The sequence below is a fragment of the Amia ocellicauda genome, chromosome 21 (genome assembly GCF_036373705.1).
Source record: "Amia ocellicauda isolate fAmiCal2 chromosome 21, fAmiCal2.hap1, whole genome shotgun sequence".
In the NCBI taxonomy this organism is placed as follows: Eukaryota; Metazoa; Chordata; class Actinopteri; order Amiiformes; family Amiidae; genus Amia; species Amia ocellicauda.
In genome coordinates, this window is record NC_089870.1 from 14,134,388 (window position 1) to 14,157,620 (window position 23,233).

Genomic DNA, 23,233 nt, shown 5'->3' on the forward strand with positions numbered 1-23,233 from the left:
AATGTCTGTTTAGTCCCATATGTTTATTTTTAAATTAATTTGTTGATTTTAATCATTTCAATTCTTCAATCTGTAGCTGCGTCAGAGCTTGGATGGGCTCCTGAACCAGCTGAAGAACTTCCCAGCTCGTCTGCGGCAGTACGCCTCCTATGAGTATGTGCAACGGCTGCTCAAGGGCTATATGAAGGTGAGTTGCTGCCATTTATTGATAATTTCTAATCCACCTGCCAGAAGCCTTCTGAATGAGCACTATGTTGTACCAAAATATGTACCAAAATATATCTTTTAAGCATTAACTTAAACACCAGCTTGCCTAGGGAATTCCTGTGGCTGTTGTCCATCTCATAGCAAGTCTTCAGGACTAAATCACATGTCCACACCTTGACCTGCAGATCAACATGCTGGTGATTGAGCTCAAGTCAGAGGCACTGAAGGACCGGCATTGGAAGCAGCTGATGAAGAGGCTGCATGTGAACTGGGTGCTGTCGGAGCTGACCCTGGGGCAGATCTGGGACGTGGACCTGCAGAAGAACGAAGCAATCGTCAAGGATGTTCTGTTGGTGGCCCAGGGAGAGATGGCCCTGGAGGAGTTCCTCAAGCAGGTCAGAGGCAATGTGATGGTAGATGGGTGCTCTAGTTCAGGTGGCTGCATGGTCTGATGGGTTACTGCAGCATGAAGCACTGAAACTGCTCTTCAACACTAAACTCTAAATGTAACTCCTTAGCAAATCATTACAATGGAAGCTGCCCTGCTGGTATATCATGACTGCAGAGCTTTAATAAGAAGAAATAACTACAGTTTTAAGCAACTTTGGATTAGTTGGTAAACCAAAGTTAATCATAGATTTTGAAGGGAATATGAAATGATTGAATGATTTTTACTTTTTGAAATATGTTCTGAGCTGCCCATGTGTTCAATGGTTATTGTGTACAGATTCGAGAGGTGTGGAACACCTATGAGCTGGACTTGGTCAACTACCAGAACAAATGCCGGCTGATCCGTGGATGGGACGACCTCTTCAACAAGGTCAAGGAGCACATCAACAGCGTCTCCGCAATGAAGCTGTCCCCGTACTACAAGGTACATTTCCCCCTTGCTTTCCTATGGTGTTATATTGCTGTGTGTATTCTTTCATGTGTTCGACATTTCGGTGAAACCATGTACTTGTGTGGTATCCCTTTTTGTGTGTAGATCCTATTGATATTTTCACTGCATAGATGGAGGGTAAAATGGATATATTGTGAAATGGTAACTTTTACTTTTAGAAGGAATTCTATCTTAAAAATATTATGAAACAAAGTGCACAAAACCGTTAAAGGTAGTTTGCACAGTTTAGATTTGTAAAAGATTAAACTGCTAGCCAGAGTCTCTCTACCCTCTGACTTCTCTGTCATGATGCTTCGTTCTCTGTGCCTGGTGGTGGTCTTGACACTGTTAATGCGTTGTGCTGTAGGTATTTGAGGAGGACGCTCTGTCCTGGGAGGACAAGCTGAACAGGATCATGGCCCTGTTCGATGTGTGGATCGATGTGCAGCGCCGCTGGGTCTACCTGGAGGGCATCTTCACTGGCAGTGCCGACATCAAGCACCTGCTGCCCGTCGAGACTCAGAGATTCCAGAGGTAGGGGTTTGCACTGGGAATGGCACACATTTCTATTACTATCCATGGTAGTTGACTCTGTCCTCACACACCAACAGAAAATGAATTCCTCCAGCTTTGAGGTTACAAGTTAATGTAAGTGAGAACATAATGTATCTGTTAGGTGGATAATAATGGATTTTCCTTCTCGTTGTTTGAAATGATACTATTGGTACATCTAATATGTGGATCTCCCAAGATTAAATTTTATTTCCTTTTGTCACCCAGCATCAGCACAGAGTTCCTGGCTCTGATGAAGAAAGTGACCAAGTCTCCACTGGTGATGGATGTGCTGAACATCCAGGGGGTTCAGAGGTCACTGGAGAGGCTGGCAGACCTGCTGGGCAAGATCCAGAAAGCCCTGGGAGAATACCTGGAGAGGGAGCGTTCGTCATTCCCACGGTACGCTCCGTCTACAACACGGCTCATCGTTTTGTCTGAAGCAGCCCTTGTTATGAATCCTTCACTCCACGTTCCCCAGGGTGACTTCAACGACTGATGCCTGTTTATCTAGACTTTTCTACAGTTTGGATGGTGCAGTTTTCTGGTCAAAAGGATGATCCATATTTCTCTCTGAATCAGGTTCTACTTTGTTGGTGACGAAGATCTTCTGGAGATCATCGGTAACAGTAAGAATGTCGCCAAGCTGCAGAAGCACTTCAAGAAGATGTTTGCGGGTGTATCCAGCATCATCCTGAACGAGGACAACACAGAGGTGCTGGGCATCTCTTCACGAGAGGGAGAGGAGGTACGAGACGGACATGGACAATGGGGATGTAGGGTCTTCAAAGATGGGATAACTTTTGTGTTTTTTTCCATTTTAAGATTATAATTCTCTGCTTTTGTCTTTAGACAGATTTATTTTCCAACTTTTGATTTAAGTATGGATAACAACCCACTCCAAAAAATCATACAATTAATCTGACGGTAACTACTTTGGTCACACAGATCATATACAAGACCGCAGTGTCCATCACTGATCACCCCAAGATCAATGAATGGCTGACGCTGGTGGAGAAGGAGATGAGGGTGACTTTGGCCAAGCTACTAGCTGAATCTGTCACCGAGGTCGGAGTGTTTAACAAGGGAACAGCCATTGATCTGACCACCTACATCAACTGGATCGACAGATACCAAGTGCGCAAGCTTTTATATGCTCTGTTGGGTAACATGGTATTAAAAGTTAACTTATCGTGCTGTTTAGTAAGTACTATTTAGTTATTAATTAGCTACTTTGAGGGAGGAAATTCAGGAACCTTTTTGTTTAATACATAAACATGTAATGTGTGTGTGCCTGATTGTATGAGTGTGTGTGTGCCATGACTGCTGTTAAACCCCTGGTGGTCTCTGTGTTGGCAGGCTCAGCTGGTGGTGCTGTCGGCTCAGATCGCCTGGTCGGAGAACGTGGAGAATGCCCTGAACACCATTGCCTCTGGGGGCGGGGGAGACCTGTCACCCATGCAAGCTGTGCTGGGGAACGTGGAGGCCACGCTTACCGTACTAGCAGACACTGTGCTCATGGAACAGCCGCCACTGCGCAGGAGGAAACTGGAGCACCTGGTGAGTGAGCAAGGGTTTGTCACGCACCCTTCCCAATGAAAATATGTTGCATCTGATGGTGGTAGTATTTTAATGCTCGGTAATAGCTATACCTGTGTGGTACATGTGTGATATCATGTGCAAAAACTTTGAAGACTTAATTAGCAAGTTGCACACTAGAATGTCTGGGTTTCTTTTCCTGGTTAACTCCTGCTTTCTTGCTCCTTTTGTCCCTGAATAGATCACAGAGCTGGTGCACCAGAGGGACGTCACCAGGACGCTCATTAAGAACAAGATTGACAACCCCAAATCCTTCGAGTGGCTCAGACAGATGCGCTTCTACTTTGACCCCAAGCAGACTGAAGTTCTCCAGCAACTCTCTATTCAGATGGCCAATGCCAAATTCAACTATGGCTTCGAGTACCTGGGAGTACAGGACAAGCTTGTGCAGACGCCCCTGACTGACCGCTGCTACCTGACCATGACACAGGCCCTAGAGGCCCGACTTGGCGGCTCCCCTTTCGGTAGGTGGAGAGATCGGCCTGCCTTACTACAGCGACCCTCCTACAATTGGTCTCAAGAGTTTGTTGACAAATGTGTCTTTTGTTGCCTTTAGGTCCGGCTGGAACTGGAAAAACAGAGTCTGTGAAGGCTCTTGGTCATCAGCTTGGGCGATTTGTGTTGGTGTTCAACTGTGATGAGACTTTTGACTTCCAGGTGTGTAAAGATGGCAACTTGGGAATTTGAAGGAGTATATCCTACCTTGTGTTTTGCATTATTTGTTTTGTACAACCCAATTTTACTGGTTGTTTGCTGGTTCCTGGTATTAGTCCAGCAAATACTAACTTCTGAAGAGATCACAACTGCAAGATAAGCAGTCTGAAGTGTTGGTGAAGCAAATTTGCACTCATCTCGAGCTGACTGGGTTAAGCCACTACCTGCAGCAGTAGTGGTGTTCCTGTGGGAGCTTTGTGATTGGTGCTGGCTGTGACCTATGACCTGTTTCCTCTGTGTGCAGGCGATGGGTCGCATCTTCGTGGGGCTGTGCCAGGTGGGTGCCTGGGGCTGCTTCGACGAGTTCAATCGGCTGGAGGAGAGGATGCTGTCGGCAGTGTCTCAGCAGGTCCAGTTCATCCAGGTGGCCCTGAGAGAGCACAGCAACCCTAGCCGAGACCACGGTACGTCCGCCCCCTTGCCACTTTCAGGCTGACACAGTTTACATCTAGTACTAACTGTACTTTTTTTACTCTTGTCTGTCTATGTTCATGTTTTTTGGAAACATGAACGTAATACTGTAAACCTTGAGTTCAGGCCTGTACCCACTTTGAAAAGTAATTATTTTATATCTGTCCCACAGCCAGCCCGAATATCACCTGTGAGCTGCTGAACAAGCAGGTGAAGGTGAGCCCAGATATGGCCATCTTCATCACCATGAACCCCGGCTATGCAGGCCGCTCCAACCTGCCCGATAACCTGAAGAAGCTGTTCCGCAGTCTGGCCATGACCAAGCCTGACCGGCAGCTCATCGCGCAGGTCATGCTGTACTCGCAAGGTTTCCGGACCGCCGAGACCCTGGCCAAGAAGATTGTGCCCTTCTTCAAGTGCGTATGGGCAGGAACCCGCTAGCTCCACACCCTACATTGTCCCATTGTTTCCCTCACAAGCCATTACTTCCGTTGTGCCCTTCTGGGAGCATTTTGTAGTGTCTTTAGTTTTACAAGGGTCAACTTCTCTGTGTTGGCAGGCTTTGTGATGAGCAGCTGTCCTCCCAGAGTCACTACGACTTCGGGCTGCGAGCCCTGAAGAGTGTGCTGATCAGCGCAGGCAACGTGAAGAGAGAGCGCATCCAGAGGATCAAGAGAGAAAAGAGAGAACGTGGAGAGGATGTAGATGAAGGAGAGATCGCCGAGAACCTTCCTGAACAGGAGGTAACGTGTGTGTCTCTCTTCAGTGATGTAGTCAATACATCTGTGAAAGTATTGTAGTGACAGAATATTGGTTTTTAAATAATGTCACAAGGAAGATGGTGACAGAAATGCATTATAACCTTTGTCACATCGTCTCTGCGGTTATCTCTCCTTAGATCCTCATCCAGAGTGTGTGCGAGACCATGGTGCCCAAGCTGGTGGCGGAGGACATCCCTCTGCTGTTCAGCCTGCTGTCGGATGTGTTCCCGGGGGTGCAGTACCAGCGCGGGGAGATGACCGCCCTGCGTGAGGAGCTCAAGAAAGTCTGCGCCGAGATGTACCTCACGTACGGGGGAGGAGAGGATGTGGGAGGCATGTGGGTGGAGAAGGTACAGACTCTTTCAGTTCTTCATTGTAGAAATGTCTATATTCCAACATTGACTAGCCCCAGTCTTGCAAGAATGTAAAGCTGCTTATTTAATTTGCTGGCAGAGCTGTGTATTTGAAGAATCTGATTTATTTTATGTGTACACACATTTTCTGTTTTTATGAAGTCCTTTTGAATGTGTGGTCCACAGGTCCTGCAGCTGTACCAGATCACCCAGATCAACCATGGGCTGATGATGGTGGGCCCGTCCGGCAGTGGCAAGACCATGGCCTGGAGAGTGCTGCTCAAGGCTCTGGAGAGGCTGGAGGGTGTGGAGGGCGTGGCCCACATCATTGACCCGAAGGCCATCAGCAAAGACCACCTGTACGGCACTCTGGACCCCAACACCCGGGAGTGGACCGATGGTCTCTTCACCCATGTCCTCAGAAAGTAAGTTTTTGTATGAGATTCAACATGTTGGATCCAAAAGGATCTGCCCTGGGACTTTGTGGCGGCCATTGCCTGAACGCCTGGTGTTTGCTATCCTTCAGGATAATTGACAATGTGAGAGGTGAGCTGCAGAAGCGCCAGTGGATCATATTTGATGGTGATGTGGACCCCGAGTGGGTGGAGAACCTGAACTCTGTGCTGGACGACAACAAGCTGCTCACCCTGCCCAATGGAGAGCGACTCAGTCTCCCACCCAACGTAAGGTTCTTCACGCGTCCTTCGGTCAAATGTGGATTGTGTCTTACAATCTGTTATCGTTTTGCATACTGTTCCAACTCATTCATAATGACTTTTCCGCATCTCCCTCAGGTGCGCATCATGTTTGAAGTGCAGGACCTGAAGTATGCCACCCTGGCCACTGTGTCTCGTTGTGGCATGGTGTGGTTCAGCGAGGATGTCCTCAGCACGGACATGATCTTCAACAACTTCCTGGCGCGGCTGCGCAGCATCCCACTCGACGAGGGAGAGGATGAGGCGCAGCGCATGCGCAAGGGCATGGAGGACGAGAGTGAGGAGTCATCCTCCCCCATGCTACAGGTAACAAACTCCCTCCTCACTCGCACAGTTGTGGTCGCACCACAACCGATATATTGCATCCTGTATGACTCGGGGTGTAATAGTAAAGTTCAAATGCCTGCAGGGTGCTGTAAATGGCAACGCTCTGATGCATTCGTCTCATTCCCACGTCGTAGATCCAGAGAGAGGCCGCCACCATCCTGCAGCCCTACTTCACCTCCACGGGGCTGGTGATCAAGGCTCTGGAGCACGCCTCCAAGATGGAGCACATCATGGACTTCACACGCCTGCGCTGCCTGGGCTCCCTCTTCTCCATGATGCACCAGGCCAGCCGCAATGTGGCATTGTACAACAACAACCACCCGGACTTCCCCATGCAGATCGACCAGCTGGAGCGCTACATCCAGGTGTGTGTCGCCGGGGGCGGGGCCTCACCGCCAAGGAGAAGTGCTTTAGCCCGGATGCTCGGAGGTGTTCTTGCTGTTCCCGTTCGCCCAGGTTTCATTCTCCCCCTGCTCTCTCTCTGCAGAGGTATCTGGTGTATGCCGTCCTGTGGTCCTTCTCCGGCGACGGCAGGCTGAAGATGAGAGCCGAGCTCGGTGAATACATCCGCCGCATCACCACCATCCCCCTGCCTTCCGCACCCAACGTGCCCATCATTGATTATGAGGTGAGAATCTGGACTAGTGATTTCAGCTGCCCAGTGGGAAAAAAACTTGTCATGACTGCAAATCTGTAAAAACTGAATACTCGTTATTAACGCCCCCCTTTTGCCCCGCAGGTGTCCATCTCAGGAGAGTGGCAGTCCTGGCAGGGCAAGGTGCCCCAGATTGAGGTGGAGACTCACAAGGTGGCTGCTCCGGACGTGGTGGTGCCCACACTGGACACTGTGCGACACGAGGCACTGCTCTACACTTGGCTGGCCGAACATAAGCCCCTAGTGCTGTGTGGGCCTCCTGGCTCGGGAAAAACCATGACCCTCTTCAGTGCGCTCCGAGCCCTGCCGGACATGGAGGTGAGAACGCGGGGAAAGTGTTACTTTCGTTAGCACTGTTTATACTGTATGTCCTTCCCGTGGGTTTCTGGGAAATAGTTGTCGTTTTATGTAATTACACAGCCAGTGTAATCTACATGCTGAAATCTCCATTGCATTATTCTGAAGGTTTTATTATGCGATAAATAAATTGGGAGTGAACTATGCAAGGATTTAATCTTTTCTCCAAATGCTCTACATTTCAAAATAACTAACTTACTTATTTTGTAAATGTATTATTTTAATACATCCTATGATCTGAAGATTTGGATGCTTAAGAAAAGAATATAAAATCAAAAATTTAAATATTTGAACATTTTTAAGTTTTGATTAGGAATACAGATCAAGGTACACAGTAGTATTGGTTCAAATAGTTGTTTATAGTGTTATTTTGAGTAAATTTAGATCCATTTGGCACCAAGTTTAGTAATTAAAAAAATGTGGTCAGGGTTATTGTTAGAGTCCCTGTAAACTCACTGATTTTTGATTTGGGATTGTGTTTCTACTTATTTCAACTCCATCGGGTATAGATTGTATGGTCCTCCCTTTCTTAGTTGTGGCTAAAGTAATCTAGACTAGGTAATCTACTGATAAAATAAAACTTACAGCTATGAATATGTAGATGCATGGGTGTGTCTGAACCTCCTCTCGTACTCTCTCTAGGTCGTGGGCCTGAACTTCTCCAGTGCCACCACTCCCGAGCTCCTGCTGAAGACCTTTGACCACTACTGCGAGTACCGCCGCACTCCCAATGGAGTGGTACTGGCTCCTGTGCAGCTGGGCAAGTGGCTGGTGCTGTTTTGTGATGAAATCAATCTGCCAGACATGGACAAGTACGGCACACAGAGAGTCATCTCCTTCATCAGACAGGTGCGGCCTACAGGCATTTTGGTGTCCCCTCAATCAAAAATCTGGAATGGATTAAAACTCGTTGTGCATTTGTGCTTAAGATTTCCTTCTGTTTCCAATGCAGATGGTGGAACACGGTGGCTTCTACCGCACCTCAGACCAGACCTGGGTGAAGCTGGAGAGGATCCAGTTTGTTGGAGCCTGCAACCCCCCCACAGACCCTGGCAGGAAGCCCCTTACACACAGGTACTCTGATCATGGCTGGGCCATCCTACACATAGGACTTTATGGCCGGGTATCTTTTCTTCTATCAGACCAAAGGTTAGTCGGTAAGGATTGGCGCAAAGTAGCTGACGTTGTGGCCGTTGTTTCCTAGATTCCTGCGTCACGTGCCAGTGGTGTACGTGGACTACCCTGGCCCAGCCTCCCTCACCCAGATCTACGGCACGTTCAACCGTGCCATGCTGAGGCTCATCCCCTCCCTCAGGACGTATGCAGAGCCGCTCACCGCTGCCATGGTGGAGTTCTACACGATGTCACAGGTAGGTGCCTTATTGGGTGTCCCACTCTTGAACCTATCGGGTGTGAGGCGAACAGACCGCTGTGTTTCATGAGTACGATGGTTCAGCTAGTGCAGGAAGTATGGATCAAAGGCTACACATACATTTTTGTGATCCAGATTTTCTGTATTTTAGAATTTGACAATGATCTAAAAATATACATATTGTGCTCTTTGTAAAATGATAAAGCAAGAGAGATTGATAGCGTTTGTGCTGCCTGAAAGTCTTTATCCTGTCTGTATGCAGGAGCGCTTCACTCAAGACACACAGCCTCACTATATCTACTCCCCTCGAGAAATGACTCGCTGGGTGAGGGGCATCTTCGAGGCCCTGAGGCCCCTGGAGACACTGGCTGTGGAGGGCCTAATACGCATCTGGGCTCACGAGGCCCTGCGCCTCTTCCAGGACAGGTGGGCGCCGGGTTCGATCTGTGGGCTCTTGGTACAGGGCTGATTTGAGGGTGAAGTGATACCACAGATCCCATGCAGTGACAACTGGTCCTGTAAGGGTGATGGAGTGACTGGAAGTCAACCACATAACATTGGTTTAAGCTATGTTGTCCTGTTTTTGGCAGTTAAACAAGTTATGAAGAAACTGTAATTGCCCGTTAATCTAGAGTCTGGTGTCACTGATCTAAGGGGGACTGGCTTATTGGTGACCCTGCTGTCCAGGGTTAAATATTAACATCTGTACACTCTTTTTCACCAGAAGGCACATTTAGTATAATTGTTGGGTTTGTGAACGTTGGTAAAGCAGCAGCGGTTCACCGAACGCTGAGTCCATTTTGTTCATGGTCTTGCTTCGCAGGCTGGTTGAAGATGAGGAGAGGCGCTGGACAGACGAGAACATTGACATGGTGGCTCTGAAACACTTCCCCAATATTGACCGAGAGAGAGCCTTGAACAGACCAATCCTCTACAGCAACTGGCTGTCTAAGGTGGGCTATGCTGGCTGTTTACGTCTGGGACTCATAACTACTTTATTGTAATTGCACAGTAGAGGCTGGAATTGTCCATTTCCATATCTCTAGATTTGGTGTATTTATTGGTCCTTGTGTTTTATACGTTTGGTTTATAGTGCTTTATGGTTTGTTTTGTCCTCTGTGTTTTAGGACTATATCCCTGTGGATCAAGAAGAGTTGAGAGATTACGTCAAAGCCCGTCTGAAAGTGTTTTACGAGGAGGAGCTGGACGTGCCTCTTGTGTTATTCAACGAAGTCTTGGACCACGTGCTCAGAATTGACCGGTATGTCACAAATTGCGATCTCCTCATTTGGTATTATACAGAATAATTACAGTTCAAGGGCAGTAGTACCAGCTATTATTTAAATGGAAGGGTTCATATGCACACATGTGCATACATAACACAATCTTGGAGCAAATTGCCTTTGTTAATCTCTCAATTTTTCCCATTATCTAAATCTTGTCTTGCTGGCTTTTCACAGAATCTTCCGCCAGCCACAGGGTCACCTGCTCCTCATCGGTGTCAGTGGCGCAGGGAAGACCACGCTTTCTCGCTTCGTGGCCTGGATGAACGGCCTCAGTGTCTATCAGATTAAGGTGAGGACTCTTGTCAGCTCGGGGGTGAACAGAGAAGAGATGGACTGAATCCATCTTCTTTAATCAGAAACTACACCTTGGCAGTTTTTTGTTTAACACTGATTCTGTGTGCAGGTCCACAGGAAGTACACGGGTGAGGACTTCGACGAGGACCTGAGGACCGTGCTGCGGCGCTCCGGCTGCAAGAACGAGAAGATTGCCTTTATCATGGACGAGTCCAACGTGCTGGACTCTGGGTTCTTGGAGCGCATGAACACTCTGCTGGCCAACGGAGAGGTCAGTCGCACAGCACCAGCCGAACAATCAGTCATGCTTTTAGGACTTCTCTGATCCTGTTGAATAATATATATATTTTTACCATGGAATCAAGAATGCCTTTTTTCTTTCTTAATAATTGCTGATTTTAACAATGTATACAAATTATAAATAAATCTAGAGTGGACCAGAGAGATTTGTTACCTCCGCATAACTGTTCAATCCTGGTGTTGTTTAGGTGCCAGGCCTGTTTGAGGGAGATGAGTACGCCACCCTGATGACACAGTGTAAGGAAGGAGCCCAGAAGGAAGGGCTGATGCTGGACTCCCATGAGGAGCTGTACAAGTGGTTCACCAGCCAGGTCATCAGGAACCTACACGTGGTGTTCACCATGAACCCGTCCTCCGAGGGCCTGAAGGACCGTGCCGCCACCTCACCCGCCCTCTTCAACAGGTCAGACCCTGCACTGGGTAACACTCCCCTAACCACACCCACTGCAGTCGGCAGCATCACTCAATAGTCCTTGTCAGGGAAAAACAAAATTTCTGCTTTTTAGTTACTTCTATGTGAGATAATCCTACATAACTGACTCGCACCCTTGCCATTCAGGTGTGTGCTGAACTGGTTTGGCGACTGGTCTACAGAAGCTTTATACCAGGTGGGCAAAGAATTCACCAGCAAGATGGACCTAGAGAAACCCAACTACAACGTGCCGGACTACATGCCCATTGTGTATGACAAGTTGCCCCAGCCCCCCAGCCACCGAGAGGCCATCGTCAACGGCTGTGTGTTTGTGCACCAGACTCTGCACCAGGTCAGTGCCGGTGCTCTTCGTAAACCACGCCCGACACCAGAGAGATTTCTACAATAGTTTGAATAATAACTACAAAGACTAGAACTGTGCTTGTTTAACAAGGGGTTTCTCTACCCTGCAAATCAATCTGTATTAAAATTTTGGAAAATCTTTAGCAGTGCTTCAGTTTTCATCAGACCATTTGAAACTGAGACTGACGTGCCTCTCTCTGCATCCAGGCCAACAACCGGCTAGCCAAACGTGGAGGGCGCACCATGGCCATCACCCCGCGCCACTACCTGGATTTCATCAACCACTACGCCAACCTGTTCAACGAGAAGCGCAGTGAGCTGGAGGAGCAGCAGATGCATCTGAATGTGGGCCTGCGCAAGATCAAGGAAACCGTGGACCAGGTACTATGATCAGGGTGGTTTTTCACAGCACAGTGTACCTCTTGAATCTCGGTCACAGAATCCATAGTCTGCAGGGGTTGGAAATGGAAAGGTTTCTTCAGTGACCATTTTAGATGTAATGTAAGCCACGGGTAAGAGGAGTCTTAAAGTTTGTATATCTTCTGAGGAAAGTCATTGTTTATTCAGCCCATGACTGAATTGCACAGATTTGTCGGGAGAAGGGTATAAGTGAACCCTCGTTTCTGGGTATCCCAACTGACAAACAGTGTGTGGTCTGTAAAGTTTGACCTCTCCGTTGTAGGTGGAGGAGCTCCGGCGAGACCTGAGGATCAAGAGCCAGGAACTGGAGGTGAAGAATGCAGCCGCCAACGACAAGCTGAAGAAGATGGTGAAAGACCAACAGGAGGCCGAGAAGAAAAAGGTAAAGCAGAAAGATCGCCCACACCTCCGCACACATGATGTCCAAATCAGTGGCCGGCAAGTGTTGCTGTAGTCACCGAACTGTATAAACTGTGGCTTTGTGCGTGGCTGTGTGTTGTAGGTCATGAGTCAGGAAATCCAGGAGTCGGTGTATAAGCAGCAAGAAGTCATTAAGGACAAGCAAATGAGTGTGAAGGAAGACCTGGACCAGGTGGAACCAGCTGTGATAGAGGCTCAGAACGGTAAGAATTATCTTCTCGAGAGACACCCCCTCCCTTACTGCACTGTAGTAGTTTTGTTTTATACTTGTTTGAGCACTGAAATGATGAATTATCAGCCCAATTTCTGAATTGAGTATAAATACAAGTGAGATTTTATTTTTTATTGACACCCAAGTGTTTTCTTAAATGTTTGTTTAATTAAATGTGTATTCACCATATTAGAGTTCAGGAGTGTCCAGTCCTGCTGCTGGACACACGTTAACAGACAAGGTCTTTATCCCAAGTTAGAAGTGTTGAAACGTCTTGAAGTTCCCAGTGCAAATCCAATTAAATATTTTTATTGGCCAGCTAGTTCACAGACCTGGCCTGCTAACGAGTCTCCAGAAGCAATGTGGGGGCAGCCGGGGTCCTCGAACCCACAGCTTTATTATGTTTGACTTCTCTTATAGCACTCTCTCCTGTTTCCTCAGCTTTCACTCTGGTGTTTCTTATGCTGTGTCAACACACTGTTTGGGTTTCATGGTGTTCCTTTTCGACTGTCTGACCTTTCAATGCTGTCTCTCTCGCTTGTGTTTGCATTGTTGTTCCTCTCTGCTGTGTGGCTCCCCCCTGTGGCCGATGTTAGCTGTAAAGTCCATTAAGAAGCAGCACCTGGTGGAGGTGAGGTCTATGGCCAACCCGCCTGGCGCAGTGAAGCTGGCTCTGGAGTCCATCTGCCTGCTCCTGGGAGAGAGCACCACAGACTGGAAACAGATCCGCTCCATCATAATGAGGGAGAACTTCATCCCCACCATTGTTAACTTTTCTGCCGATGAGATCAGGTGAATTACAGTGGGTGCCAGCAGCCACTGCAGGGACTTGAGAGAGAAACTGTTCGTGATGGGCAGCAGACAATGCATCATTTAAAAATCACGTCCTTTTCTTGCGCATTACTTCTAACGGGCAGCCGATCAAGGCCTAAGCTTTCACAGCTGTTCAGTGTTGAGGCCCTGCCCTTCTGTAGTCCTGTTGTGATCTTTCATTTCCAAAGCAGGACAATTCAAATCTGGATCTCCCTCAATGGACAACAGCATAGTCCTGAGGCTTTTCTGGATAATTGGCAAGGCTCTTCTGTTAGCCGTGAACTCAGGTTTCTCTCTCCCCTAACGCAGTGGCTGTACTACCGTTTCTCTCCTGCATGTTGTTAAAAACCCCATCCCGTTTCTCTCCCCCCATTCCCCAGCTGTGAGCTCTATTAAGAAGCAGCATCTTGTTGAAGTGCGTGCCATGGCCAACCCACCTGCGGCTGTAAAGCTGGCTTTAGAGTCTATCTGTCTCCTGCTGGGAGAGGAGACTAGTGACTGGAAAAAGATCAGACAAGTTATTATCAGGGATAATTTCATCACCAGCATAGTCAACTTTGTTTCAGAAGACATGAGGTATTGTTTTGATTTTTACTTCACATTTTGCTTCAGTCAGATTTAAAGTCCCTATCATCGCTTTGCTGTGACATGGCTTTCACACGGATTTGGAAAATTTGCATGAGGCACCATTAATTTCTGGAAATATGAAATGGTTCTTCTCTGGGTTCTTTTTTTTTTTAAATTCCAAATCGGGGGGGGGGGGGAACGAGATGAGACGCACTGAGTGATTTCATCTGGAATGTATTATCTAGGTAGGGGGAAATTTAGGGAGGGATTTGCTTTCAATGGACATACAGAACCGGTGGTGGGTGAATAATGTAGTGGAGATTCCTATAATATACAGTATTTCAGTATGATTTAAATTAGGGCTGTCACGATTTTTTGAGTAACTTGTTATTAGATTACAAAAAATCCTTGATTTGAGAATGTACTGCCTCAACGGTTCTATCAGAGCACTAAACTCACAGCGAGAGCTCTACATGTCAGGACTATAGCGCGCTCTCACAAATCACAGTGCTTGGTATAGCGCAGCAAATTACTTTAATTGTAGTTTTTCATCCTTTCTATAATTAATTTATTTTTGGAATGAATACACAAATGTGCATTAACAAAGAAACCTAAGTTATGCAAACACCATTTTTATTCTCAAAACAACGTTGTTTTCAAAATTAACCCGGCTTACAAACACTTAAAAAATAAAAAATAAAAAATAACTCGTATATACAAATTCTTTTTAAAATACAGAAAAAACACAGGTGTTTACAAATAACTCTTCAGGAGATAACAGTTTTGCAAGGATCGCACATGTCTAGAAGCTCGGCAATACTGCACAGCAAAACAAACGCAATTGGTCGATTTGGGTTGTGCTGTGTTGAATAAATATAAAAGCATCTTCAAATGTATGTAGTATTGTTGTTATTACTACCAGTAATATAATAATATATTTAGTAATAACAACAATAATAAATGTACATTGCTTACTTTGCATTGATTTGTAAACGCGTGTGTTTGACTTGATGCAGATGTGTTCGTTCTTCTTCGCTGAGAAATCATCCGGTTAGGTTTTATTGGTGTCCGAAGCAGTAAACTGTTCAAAACATCCCTCATTTGACGTGCTCATCTAGTGACTGCTTTCAGCGTGACACCTTTTTTTTATCTCCTGTAAGAGACTTTTTGTATTGGTAAAAAAAATTAAATAAAAGCTTATTTATGGGTTAACACTCACAACAAACCTTTCTAATATTGGTTAAGTAATGCTAAGTCAAAAAAAAAAAAAAAAGTGCTTAACGCACAAGAAGAATGTTGCAATAAAGCATTTTAGAAAAGCAGTGTTTTTGCAAACTTTATCCGAACTCCTCGATTAATCGACAGAATACTCAATTACCAAAATAGCGATTGGACAGCCATAGATTAAATGCTTTAAAGATTAAATTGTTTTGTGCCATCTTTTGGTGCCATGGAAAATTTGACTAGCAGTAGGTAGGTAATATGGAAGAAACCTTGTTCTATTCTGATGGTCTCATTGTGTTTTTGTGCTATTGAAACAGTGATTCTATCCGTGAAAAGATGAAGAAGAACTACATGTCCAACCCCAGCTACAACTATGAGCTGGTGAACCGAGCCTCTCTGGCCTGCGGGCCCATGGTAAAATGGGCCATTGCTCAGGTAAGACCATCTTGTGACCTGTATTCATCGCTCACTCACTAATGTATCCATCCAAAATCAGCCACGACTCTTCCCATCTGAACATTCAATGGAAAGGCTTTCAGCTTTTTAATTCAAAATCTTTACATTTAAAGATGCATATTTTCCTTCAGCCCTAGTCCTAAAATTGTCTCATTGACTCCTGCTCTGTCCAGTTGAACTACGCAGACATGCTGAAGCGTGTGGAGCCTCTGCGCAATGAGCTGCAGAAGCTGGAGGACGATGCCAAGGACAACAAGTCGAAGGCAGAGGAGGTGGAGCAGATGATCCGCGACCTGGAGTCCAGCATCGCGCGCTACAAGGAGGAGTACGCTGTGCTCATCTCAGAGGCCCAGGCCATCAAGGCTGACTTGGCTGCAGTTGAGGCCAAGGTGGGTCATAGGAAATCAGTGCCTGGACAGGAACTGCCCCTTGCCCTCTCTCCTCCTCTTTCTGCCTCGATGACTGACATTACATTACATTACATTATTTGGAAGCCTCAATAGATGGCCACTGGTTGCATCCCTCAGATCAAGGGTGTGCTTAATAAACTTGTAGTCAGATAAAACTGTTAATGAAGTTCAAAGAACTAATTCTATCATTTACAGATAATTACTTTAAAATATGAATGATTCATTTACACTTTTCCAAACAGTATTGCTTTGCAAGTACCTTCTGGGTCTTCAGAAGCCATTTTAGTGCCCGATCACATGGAGAGGCATCACCCCGGTGTTCTCCAGCAGGAAAGTCACACCCCTCCCCGTCTTGTACAGGTTAACCGCAGCACAGCGCTGCTGAAGAGCTTGTCTGCCGAGCGAGAGCGCTGGGAGAAGACCAGCGAGACCTTCAAGAACCAGATGTCCACGATCGCCGGAGACTGCCTGCTGTCGGGCGCCTTCATTGCCTACGCTGGCTATTTTGACCAGCAGATGCGGCAGAACCTCTTCACCACCTGGTCCCACCACCTACAGCAGGCCAACATCCAGGTACCATCCCTCTGGCATATGCCAGTTTAATGAGGCAATCTGTATGATGCTGGCAGGCACTGTTTTGTTGTCATCGGTTTGTTTTTTGTGTGACCTTTTGACCTTTTTTTTTGCTTTAGTTCCGTACAGACATCGCGAGAACGGAGTACTTGTCCAACGCTGATGAGCGTCTGCGCTGGCAGGCTAACTCTCTGCCAGCTGATGACCTCTGCACCGAGAACGCCATCATGCTGAAGAGATTCAACAGGTCTGTTCGAGTCCCTGTGGTTTTCAGATAAATTGGTAATATTACTACATCTGTTCCTTGTGTTATCACTACAATATATCATCAAGGTTGAGGACAGTACAGTTATTTTATTGATTGAACAAATAATGAGCAAGATATTTCAGGTGCTAGCTTGGGTGTCACCATTCTCAATAGACGCTGACTTTATACAATAAATGGATCTGTATTGATTTGATTGATAAATGACCAAATCTTGCCGTGCAGGTACCCTCTGATCATCGACCCGTCGGGACAGGCCACGGAGTTCATCATGAATGAGTACAAAGAACGCAAGATCACCAGGACTAGCTTCCTGGATGATGCCTTCAGGAAGAACCTGGAGAGTGCCTTGCGATTTGGAAACCCACTGCTGGTGCAGGTGAGAGGACCCTGCTCTTGCACAGAGACTCATTATTGGCAGCCAGGGACATCACTGAGCATGATGGGCTACAGCTTTCAGACATGTAAAATTATGCATTATGTGAAAAATCATCTCTCATTGAAAAAAGTGTAGTTCTTATAAATGCTCCAAAGCCTGTTTAAGAATATATATGCAATTAGTTATTTCCCTTCCAAATGTTTTTGGAAACCACAAAGGCTGTTTTTTTTGCTCATTTTATTGCTGCTGTTAAGTGAGTTTAAACCTGTGGCATGTGTGGTTGTTGGCAGGATGTGGAGAGCTATGACCCCATCCTGAACCCGGTGCTCAACAGAGAGGTGCGCAGGACAGGCGGTCGAGTCCTCATCACACTGGGGGACCAGGACATCGATCTGTCTCCATCATTTGTCATCTTCCTCTCCACCCGAGACCCAACGGTAAGGTTCCGCTGTGGATTTCATGCAGTTGACATGTGACCAGTCCCCAACTGCACTTTCCATACTTATTTGCCTCCGGGGCACTGACACACCTGTTTTGTCTGTCTGTGGTTCACAGGTGGAGTTCCCCCCAGACCTGTGCTCTCGTGTGACCTTTGTGAACTTCACGGTGACGCGCAGCAGCCTGCAGAGCCAGTGCCTGAACGAGGTGCTGAAGGCCGAGCGGCCCGACGTGGACGAGAAGCGCTCCGACCTCCTCAAGCTTCAGGGTGGGTGTGGGGAAGAGAAATCCAAATGATGTATATTAGCGAACAGGTTTTCAGTAGAGGGAGTATAGCAAAATGGCATGAACCCCACCTCCTAGCTTCTCTCTGTTTCTATCTGACGTCTCCTAACTTACCCCCCTCACCCTTCATCTCAGGCGAGTTCCAGCTCCGTCTCCGGCAGCTTGAGAAATCCCTGCTGCAGGCCTTGAACGAGGTGAAAGGTCGCATCCTGGACGATGACACCATCATCACCACGCTGGAGAACCTGAAGAAGGAAGCGGCGGAGGTGACACGCAAGGTGGAGGAGACGGACATCGTTATGCAGGAGGTGGAGTCGGTGTCCCAGCAGTACCTGTCTCTCTCAACCGCCTGCAGCAGCATCTACTTCACCATGGAGGCTCTCAACCAGGTAGGGGAGCCACAGGGGAAGGAACGGCCTGTAGAGGGTTAGGAATTATACATTAAACCAGGAAGATAAGCTTGTATCGAATAAATGTTTGATAACATAATAACATAATTGAAGCTGTAACTGTAGCGATTTTAATTTCTATCCAGATCCACTTCCTGTACCAGTACTCGCTGCACTTCTTCCTGGATATCTACCATACGGTGCTGTATGAGAACGCCAACCTGAAGAACATCACGGACCACACACAGCGCCTGTTCCACATCACCAAGGACCTGTTCCAGGTACGGCCTCCGATGCAAAGCAGGGGAAAGTGTTCCAACGTTGCCCTCATTAGTTCATTTCTGAATTTGGCTGATTTTACCGTCCTCTCAAAAGATGAAAAAATTACATGAGACTCTATATTAACTTTTTTTTTTTGTGCAGGTTGCTTTCAACAGAGTGGCAAGGGGTATGCTGCACTCGGATCACATTACCTTTGCCATGCTTCTGGCCAGGATCAATCTTAAAGGCATGACCAGGTAAAGGACATTTAAATTAATGTACTTAAGGTTCTAGCATGTAGCTTTTTTTTATTTAGAAGTTAATCTTTTAAACCCTTTTCTGGCCTTTCTAAAATAAACTGTGTGGCGGATGGACCATGGTGTTCCATCACGTGAAATCAGTCGTTGGGTTTGTCCTTTTGTGACCCCCCCCGGGCTGCCGTTGAACCATCCATTTAAGGTCCAGAAAGTTACCGCTGTCCTCTCTGTCCCCCAGCGAACCCTCCTTTGACCCAGAGTTCCAGCATTTCCTTCGAGGGAAGGAGATTGTGCTGACTGGCACCGTCCTACCCAAGATCAAAGGGCTGAGCACCGATCAGACCGAGGCCATGATCCGACTGAGCCGCCTGCCCGCCTTCAAGGATCTTGTCTCCAAGGTGGAGGCTGATGAGGTCAGTGGAGTCATGTGACATTAGTACTTTGAGACTGTAGTATTTTATGGATTTGGGGTTGGCCAATGTTCACATTTTCTTCCTCACTTTTTGTGCTACTGTAGAAGCCCCAAACGATTGTGCCTACTGTATTACTTTAATGTCTCCACTGGCTTGCCTTTTTTGTGATGCTTTTCATAGTGTGAAAGGAAAATATCTGCATCCTGCAGTACACGGTTGTGTTTCCTGATGTTTTTTTTCCTTCTCTGGTTGTAGCAATTCTTCATGTGGCTGGAGAGCAACTCGCCTGAACTGTCTGTACCGTACCTCTGGACAGAAGAGAAAACTGCTAGTGAGTGTTCAGACTCTTTCACAGCCTGACAATTCTTGACGTTTGCTTTTATAGATTTAACATAATCAATGTTCTTCCAATATTTAGTTTGCGTGAATAAGGTCTCTCATTTGTAAATGTATTTATTAAACTTCACGGTTAAGTCAGAAGGACCACTGTGCTGCGGTGTGGGAGCCACATACTCCGCCGTACAAGAGTATCTGACCACAGTGTGTTTGTATTGCTGCCCAGCTTCCATTGGCCAGGCCGTCCACCAGCTCCTGCTGATCCAGGCCTTCCGTCTCGACCGCCTGCTGGCCATGTCCCACATCTTTGTGTCCAAGGTCCTGGGGGAGACTTTCATGTCCATCATTGATCAGCCGCTGGACCTGGGCAACATTGTGGACTCTGAGGTAGTACTGAAAGCCACTTCTGTACTTCGAGTTACTAAAATCCGCTCTGTGCTTGCATTTCTTTAATCGGGCAGGAATTGTAATGAGAGTTCTGAGTTTTAGACTCATGACCTGTTTTGTCCAAGTGCAGGTCTTCACCTTTACACTGTATACAGAACAGATTGTATGGTATAGTTAGCTTGTGACCTGCTTCTCTCTAATATCTGAGAACATTGTCATTGTATCAAGGTATTCATATATTTTATTGTATAATGTCCAGGTTACTCTGCACATTTATTTTGCACATCTCCACTGAGCATGTGATGGTTTTTGCCTTCCCAGGTGAAGCCCAGTACCCCAGTCTTGATGTGCTCTGTCCCTGGCTACGATGCCAGCGGTCTTGTGAGGGATCTGGCAGCTGAACAAAACAAACAAATTACATCGGTCTCTATTGGTAAGAAGGATTCTGAAAGGGTTCTTTTGGGCCCACTGTTCTGTGTGCTGCCTCCAGGTGTTCCACTGAAAAGATCCTTCAATAGAGGAAGTGAACAGGAAGTGTGTATATTGATCTGGTTGTAATATAATGGGTTTTATTTTTATTCTTTAAAGTGTCCCGCTCACAGTGGAACCTAGATTAGCATGGAGTTGTTTGTTAATGATTTTAGGTTATTTTGTTATACTAATCTGCTAAATGTGTGATTGTTACCTTTTTAGGTTCTGCCGAGGGATTCAACAAGGCAGACAGAGACATCAACACGGCAGTCAAGTCTGGCAGGTGGGTGTGAAATGCAGAGTTTACATCAGCAGCTCATCATTTCATATTTTTCTTTATCATAAGCAAGGATTCGATTTACTTTTAAGATGCATATGTGGGAGTTGTGGGAATTTGTATTTTCATGTTCAGGAACAGTGTTATGGCTGAGTGAGTGTGTAAGACAGTACTGCTATGTGTGATTCAGAGACGGTTTGTGTGAATACCTACAGGTGGGTGATGCTGGAGAACGTCCACCTGGCTCCTGGCTGGCTGATGCAGCTGGAGAAGAAGCTCCACTCCATGCAGCCCCATGCCAGCTTCCGTCTTTTCCTCACCATGGAGATCAACCCCAAGGTCAGCACAACCGACAGGATGTGGTACACAGGGGCAAGATGGGGAATTTGCCTGACACCCTTAAAATAATAATTACCTTTACCTTTTCTTTCCCATCTACAACTTGAAAAGTAGAAATGGGTCGTTTTGTATCCTAAACATCTACACCATCTGCATTACCTGCTACAAACAAAAGCTTAGCAGTATTTTCCAGCATGTATGTCTTTTGAAGTAAGTAGTAGTAGTAATATCTACCATCTTCCCCAGGTGCCGGTCAACCTGCTGCGTGCCGGACGCATCTTCATGTTCGAGCCGCCCCCTGGTGTGAAGGCCAACATGCTGAGGACCTTCAGCAGCATTCCTGTGTCTCGCATGTGCAAGGTGAGGACTGGCCAGCACAACCCTACCCTGAGGATAAGGGCTAGAATTAGTCCTGTCCCTATTCATCTGCTGTCATGCTTTTTGTTTTCTGTGATGTGAAGGCAATTGATTGTTGCTTTGACAATAAGTGTGATGATAATACCTTTTAATTAATGTGATCATTTTACAGTGGTGTATGAGGGACTGGGGTTAATGTTCTGGTTCTGTAAATTAGTCCACTCGCCAACTGTCTCGTTGGTATCTTGCAGTCCCCGAACGAGCGTGCCCGTCTCTACTTCCTCCTGGCCTGGTTCCATGCGATCATCCAGGAGCGTCTGCGCTACGCCCCGCTGGGCTGGTCCAAGAAGTACGAGTTCGGGGAGTCGGATCTGCGCTCTGCCTGTGACACTGTGGACACCTGGCTGGACGATACCGCCAAGGTCAGGAGCTCCCCAAGCTCACATTTCTCACTGTCTTCACCATCCTGCCCTTCAAACCACTGGCCTTATCAGAAATTGCTTAGTTCATATGCTATAATCAAACAGCAGGTTAGAGTCCCGAATGGATACTGCTATGAAGGGAGTGGAGCCTTCAGAGCGTTTCAGATCAAAGTTTTCAATGAAAGCGTTTCAGTGGTTGCAGTGGCGGCAATGTAAGACCTCAAGTCTGTGTGCTAGCGGATGTTGTTACTCTCTGCAGGGCCGGCAGAACATCTCTCCTGACAAAATCCCCTGGGCGGCACTGAAGACACTGATGGCCCAGTCCATCTATGGTGGGCGAATCGACAACGAGTTCGACCAGCGTCTGCTCAACACCTTCCTGGAGCGCATCTTCACCACTACTAGCTTCGACAGCGACTTCAAGCTGGCCTTCAAGGTGGACGGATACAAGGACATCAAGATGCCTGATGGTATCAGGTCAGTGATGGTTGTCCTGTAATAAGCATGTTCTCATGAACATCTCCATGCTCTAGGCCTCCTGGCAGTGAAAGCCTATATTGACTTTTTCCCTTGTCTCATGTTGATCCAGACGGGAGGAGTTCGTACACTGGGTGGAGATGCTGCCAGACACACAGACCCCGTCCTGGCTCGGGCTGCCAAGCAATGCTGAGAAGGTTCTCCTCACCACACAGGGTAAATGGCCTCATCATTAACCCACTGCTCAGTTGGGCACAGAGCCGGCCCAAGCGTTTTAGACACGCATACACGTGGCTTTTGTCATGTTTTGTTTCAATTCCATGTTCAAGTGTTTTCAGTCTGTTGTAACTTAGTTGTTTCCACAACCTCATCAGTTTTCTCTGTGAGGCTTTCATTGGCTAATATGGTGTTCTTCTGCTCCTGCCTTGCTCTTTTCTCCCTCCCTCTCTTTCCCCTCCCCTGGGGCCCGTGCTGTCGTGGTTCAGGCATTGATATGCTGAGCAAGATGCTGAAAATGCAGATGCTGGAGGATGAGGATGACCTGGCGTACGAGACTGAGAAGAAGCAGCGCAGCAGCTCCAGCTCGGACAACCAGCCTGCCTGGATGAGGACCCTGCACACCACGGCCTGCAACTGGCTGCAGCTCATCCCCCAGTCTGTCAACCACCTCAAACGCACGGTGGAGAACATCAAGGTGAGGCCTCCTTTCCCAGCTAGCTTCTGGACCTGGAGATCTGTTGTGAATTGGTGTAAAATCTTCTCACTTTTTGAGTTTGGTTGTGATTGTGCACTGCCAGTACTAAGATCAAACAAAACCGACACAAACC

At 46.9% G+C, this 23,233-nt stretch overlaps 1 protein-coding gene across 2 annotated transcripts in view; it reads left to right on the plus strand.

Moving 5' to 3' along the window:
- The window catches only part of dync1h1 (dynein, cytoplasmic 1, heavy chain 1), a 34,451-nt gene that overhangs the window by 9,120 nt on the left and 2,098 nt on the right, over positions 1–23,233 (plus strand). Inside the window, exons 19-73 of one of the 2 annotated variants that reach the window (XM_066694189.1) lie at positions 77–187; positions 393–602; positions 935–1,081; positions 1,455–1,621; positions 1,868–2,041; positions 2,222–2,387; positions 2,588–2,776; positions 2,999–3,199; positions 3,420–3,702; positions 3,795–3,895; positions 4,197–4,356; positions 4,536–4,779; positions 4,923–5,106; positions 5,262–5,474; positions 5,664–5,902; positions 6,004–6,160; positions 6,272–6,499; positions 6,655–6,885; positions 7,008–7,148; positions 7,260–7,493; positions 8,175–8,381; positions 8,485–8,606; positions 8,737–8,902; positions 9,167–9,330; positions 9,728–9,857; positions 10,032–10,165; positions 10,365–10,479; positions 10,594–10,755; positions 10,973–11,187; positions 11,344–11,548; positions 11,767–11,940; positions 12,242–12,361; positions 12,482–12,602; positions 13,804–13,999; positions 15,532–15,649; positions 15,844–16,059; positions 16,441–16,653; positions 16,773–16,900; positions 17,144–17,297; positions 17,588–17,734; positions 17,853–18,003; positions 18,156–18,409; positions 18,556–18,690; positions 18,833–18,927; positions 19,166–19,340; positions 19,596–19,671; positions 19,903–20,063; positions 20,385–20,496; positions 20,757–20,817; positions 21,027–21,150; positions 21,397–21,510; positions 21,759–21,929; positions 22,189–22,406; positions 22,519–22,622; positions 22,892–23,100. In XM_066694189.1, coding sequence (XP_066550286.1) covers positions 77–187; positions 393–602; positions 935–1,081; positions 1,455–1,621; positions 1,868–2,041; positions 2,222–2,387; positions 2,588–2,776; positions 2,999–3,199; positions 3,420–3,702; positions 3,795–3,895; positions 4,197–4,356; positions 4,536–4,779; positions 4,923–5,106; positions 5,262–5,474; positions 5,664–5,902; positions 6,004–6,160; positions 6,272–6,499; positions 6,655–6,885; positions 7,008–7,148; positions 7,260–7,493; positions 8,175–8,381; positions 8,485–8,606; positions 8,737–8,902; positions 9,167–9,330; positions 9,728–9,857; positions 10,032–10,165; positions 10,365–10,479; positions 10,594–10,755; positions 10,973–11,187; positions 11,344–11,548; positions 11,767–11,940; positions 12,242–12,361; positions 12,482–12,602; positions 13,804–13,999; positions 15,532–15,649; positions 15,844–16,059; positions 16,441–16,653; positions 16,773–16,900; positions 17,144–17,297; positions 17,588–17,734; positions 17,853–18,003; positions 18,156–18,409; positions 18,556–18,690; positions 18,833–18,927; positions 19,166–19,340; positions 19,596–19,671; positions 19,903–20,063; positions 20,385–20,496; positions 20,757–20,817; positions 21,027–21,150; positions 21,397–21,510; positions 21,759–21,929; positions 22,189–22,406; positions 22,519–22,622; positions 22,892–23,100 — 9,147 coding nt within the window. Of the gene's footprint in view, positions 1–76; positions 188–392; positions 603–934; positions 1,082–1,454; positions 1,622–1,867; positions 2,042–2,221; positions 2,388–2,587; positions 2,777–2,998; positions 3,200–3,419; positions 3,703–3,794; positions 3,896–4,196; positions 4,357–4,535; positions 4,780–4,922; positions 5,107–5,261; positions 5,475–5,663; positions 5,903–6,003; positions 6,161–6,271; positions 6,500–6,654; positions 6,886–7,007; positions 7,149–7,259; positions 7,494–8,174; positions 8,382–8,484; positions 8,607–8,736; positions 8,903–9,166; positions 9,331–9,727; positions 9,858–10,031; positions 10,166–10,364; positions 10,480–10,593; positions 10,756–10,972; positions 11,188–11,343; positions 11,549–11,766; positions 11,941–12,241; positions 12,362–12,481; positions 12,603–13,206; positions 13,403–13,803; positions 14,000–15,531; positions 15,650–15,843; positions 16,060–16,440; positions 16,654–16,772; positions 16,901–17,143; positions 17,298–17,587; positions 17,735–17,852; positions 18,004–18,155; positions 18,410–18,555; positions 18,691–18,832; positions 18,928–19,165; positions 19,341–19,595; positions 19,672–19,902; positions 20,064–20,384; positions 20,497–20,756; positions 20,818–21,026; positions 21,151–21,396; positions 21,511–21,758; positions 21,930–22,188; positions 22,407–22,518; positions 22,623–22,891; positions 23,101–23,233 lie in introns of both variants that reach the window. The other variant, XM_066694188.1, reaches the window with a different exon arrangement.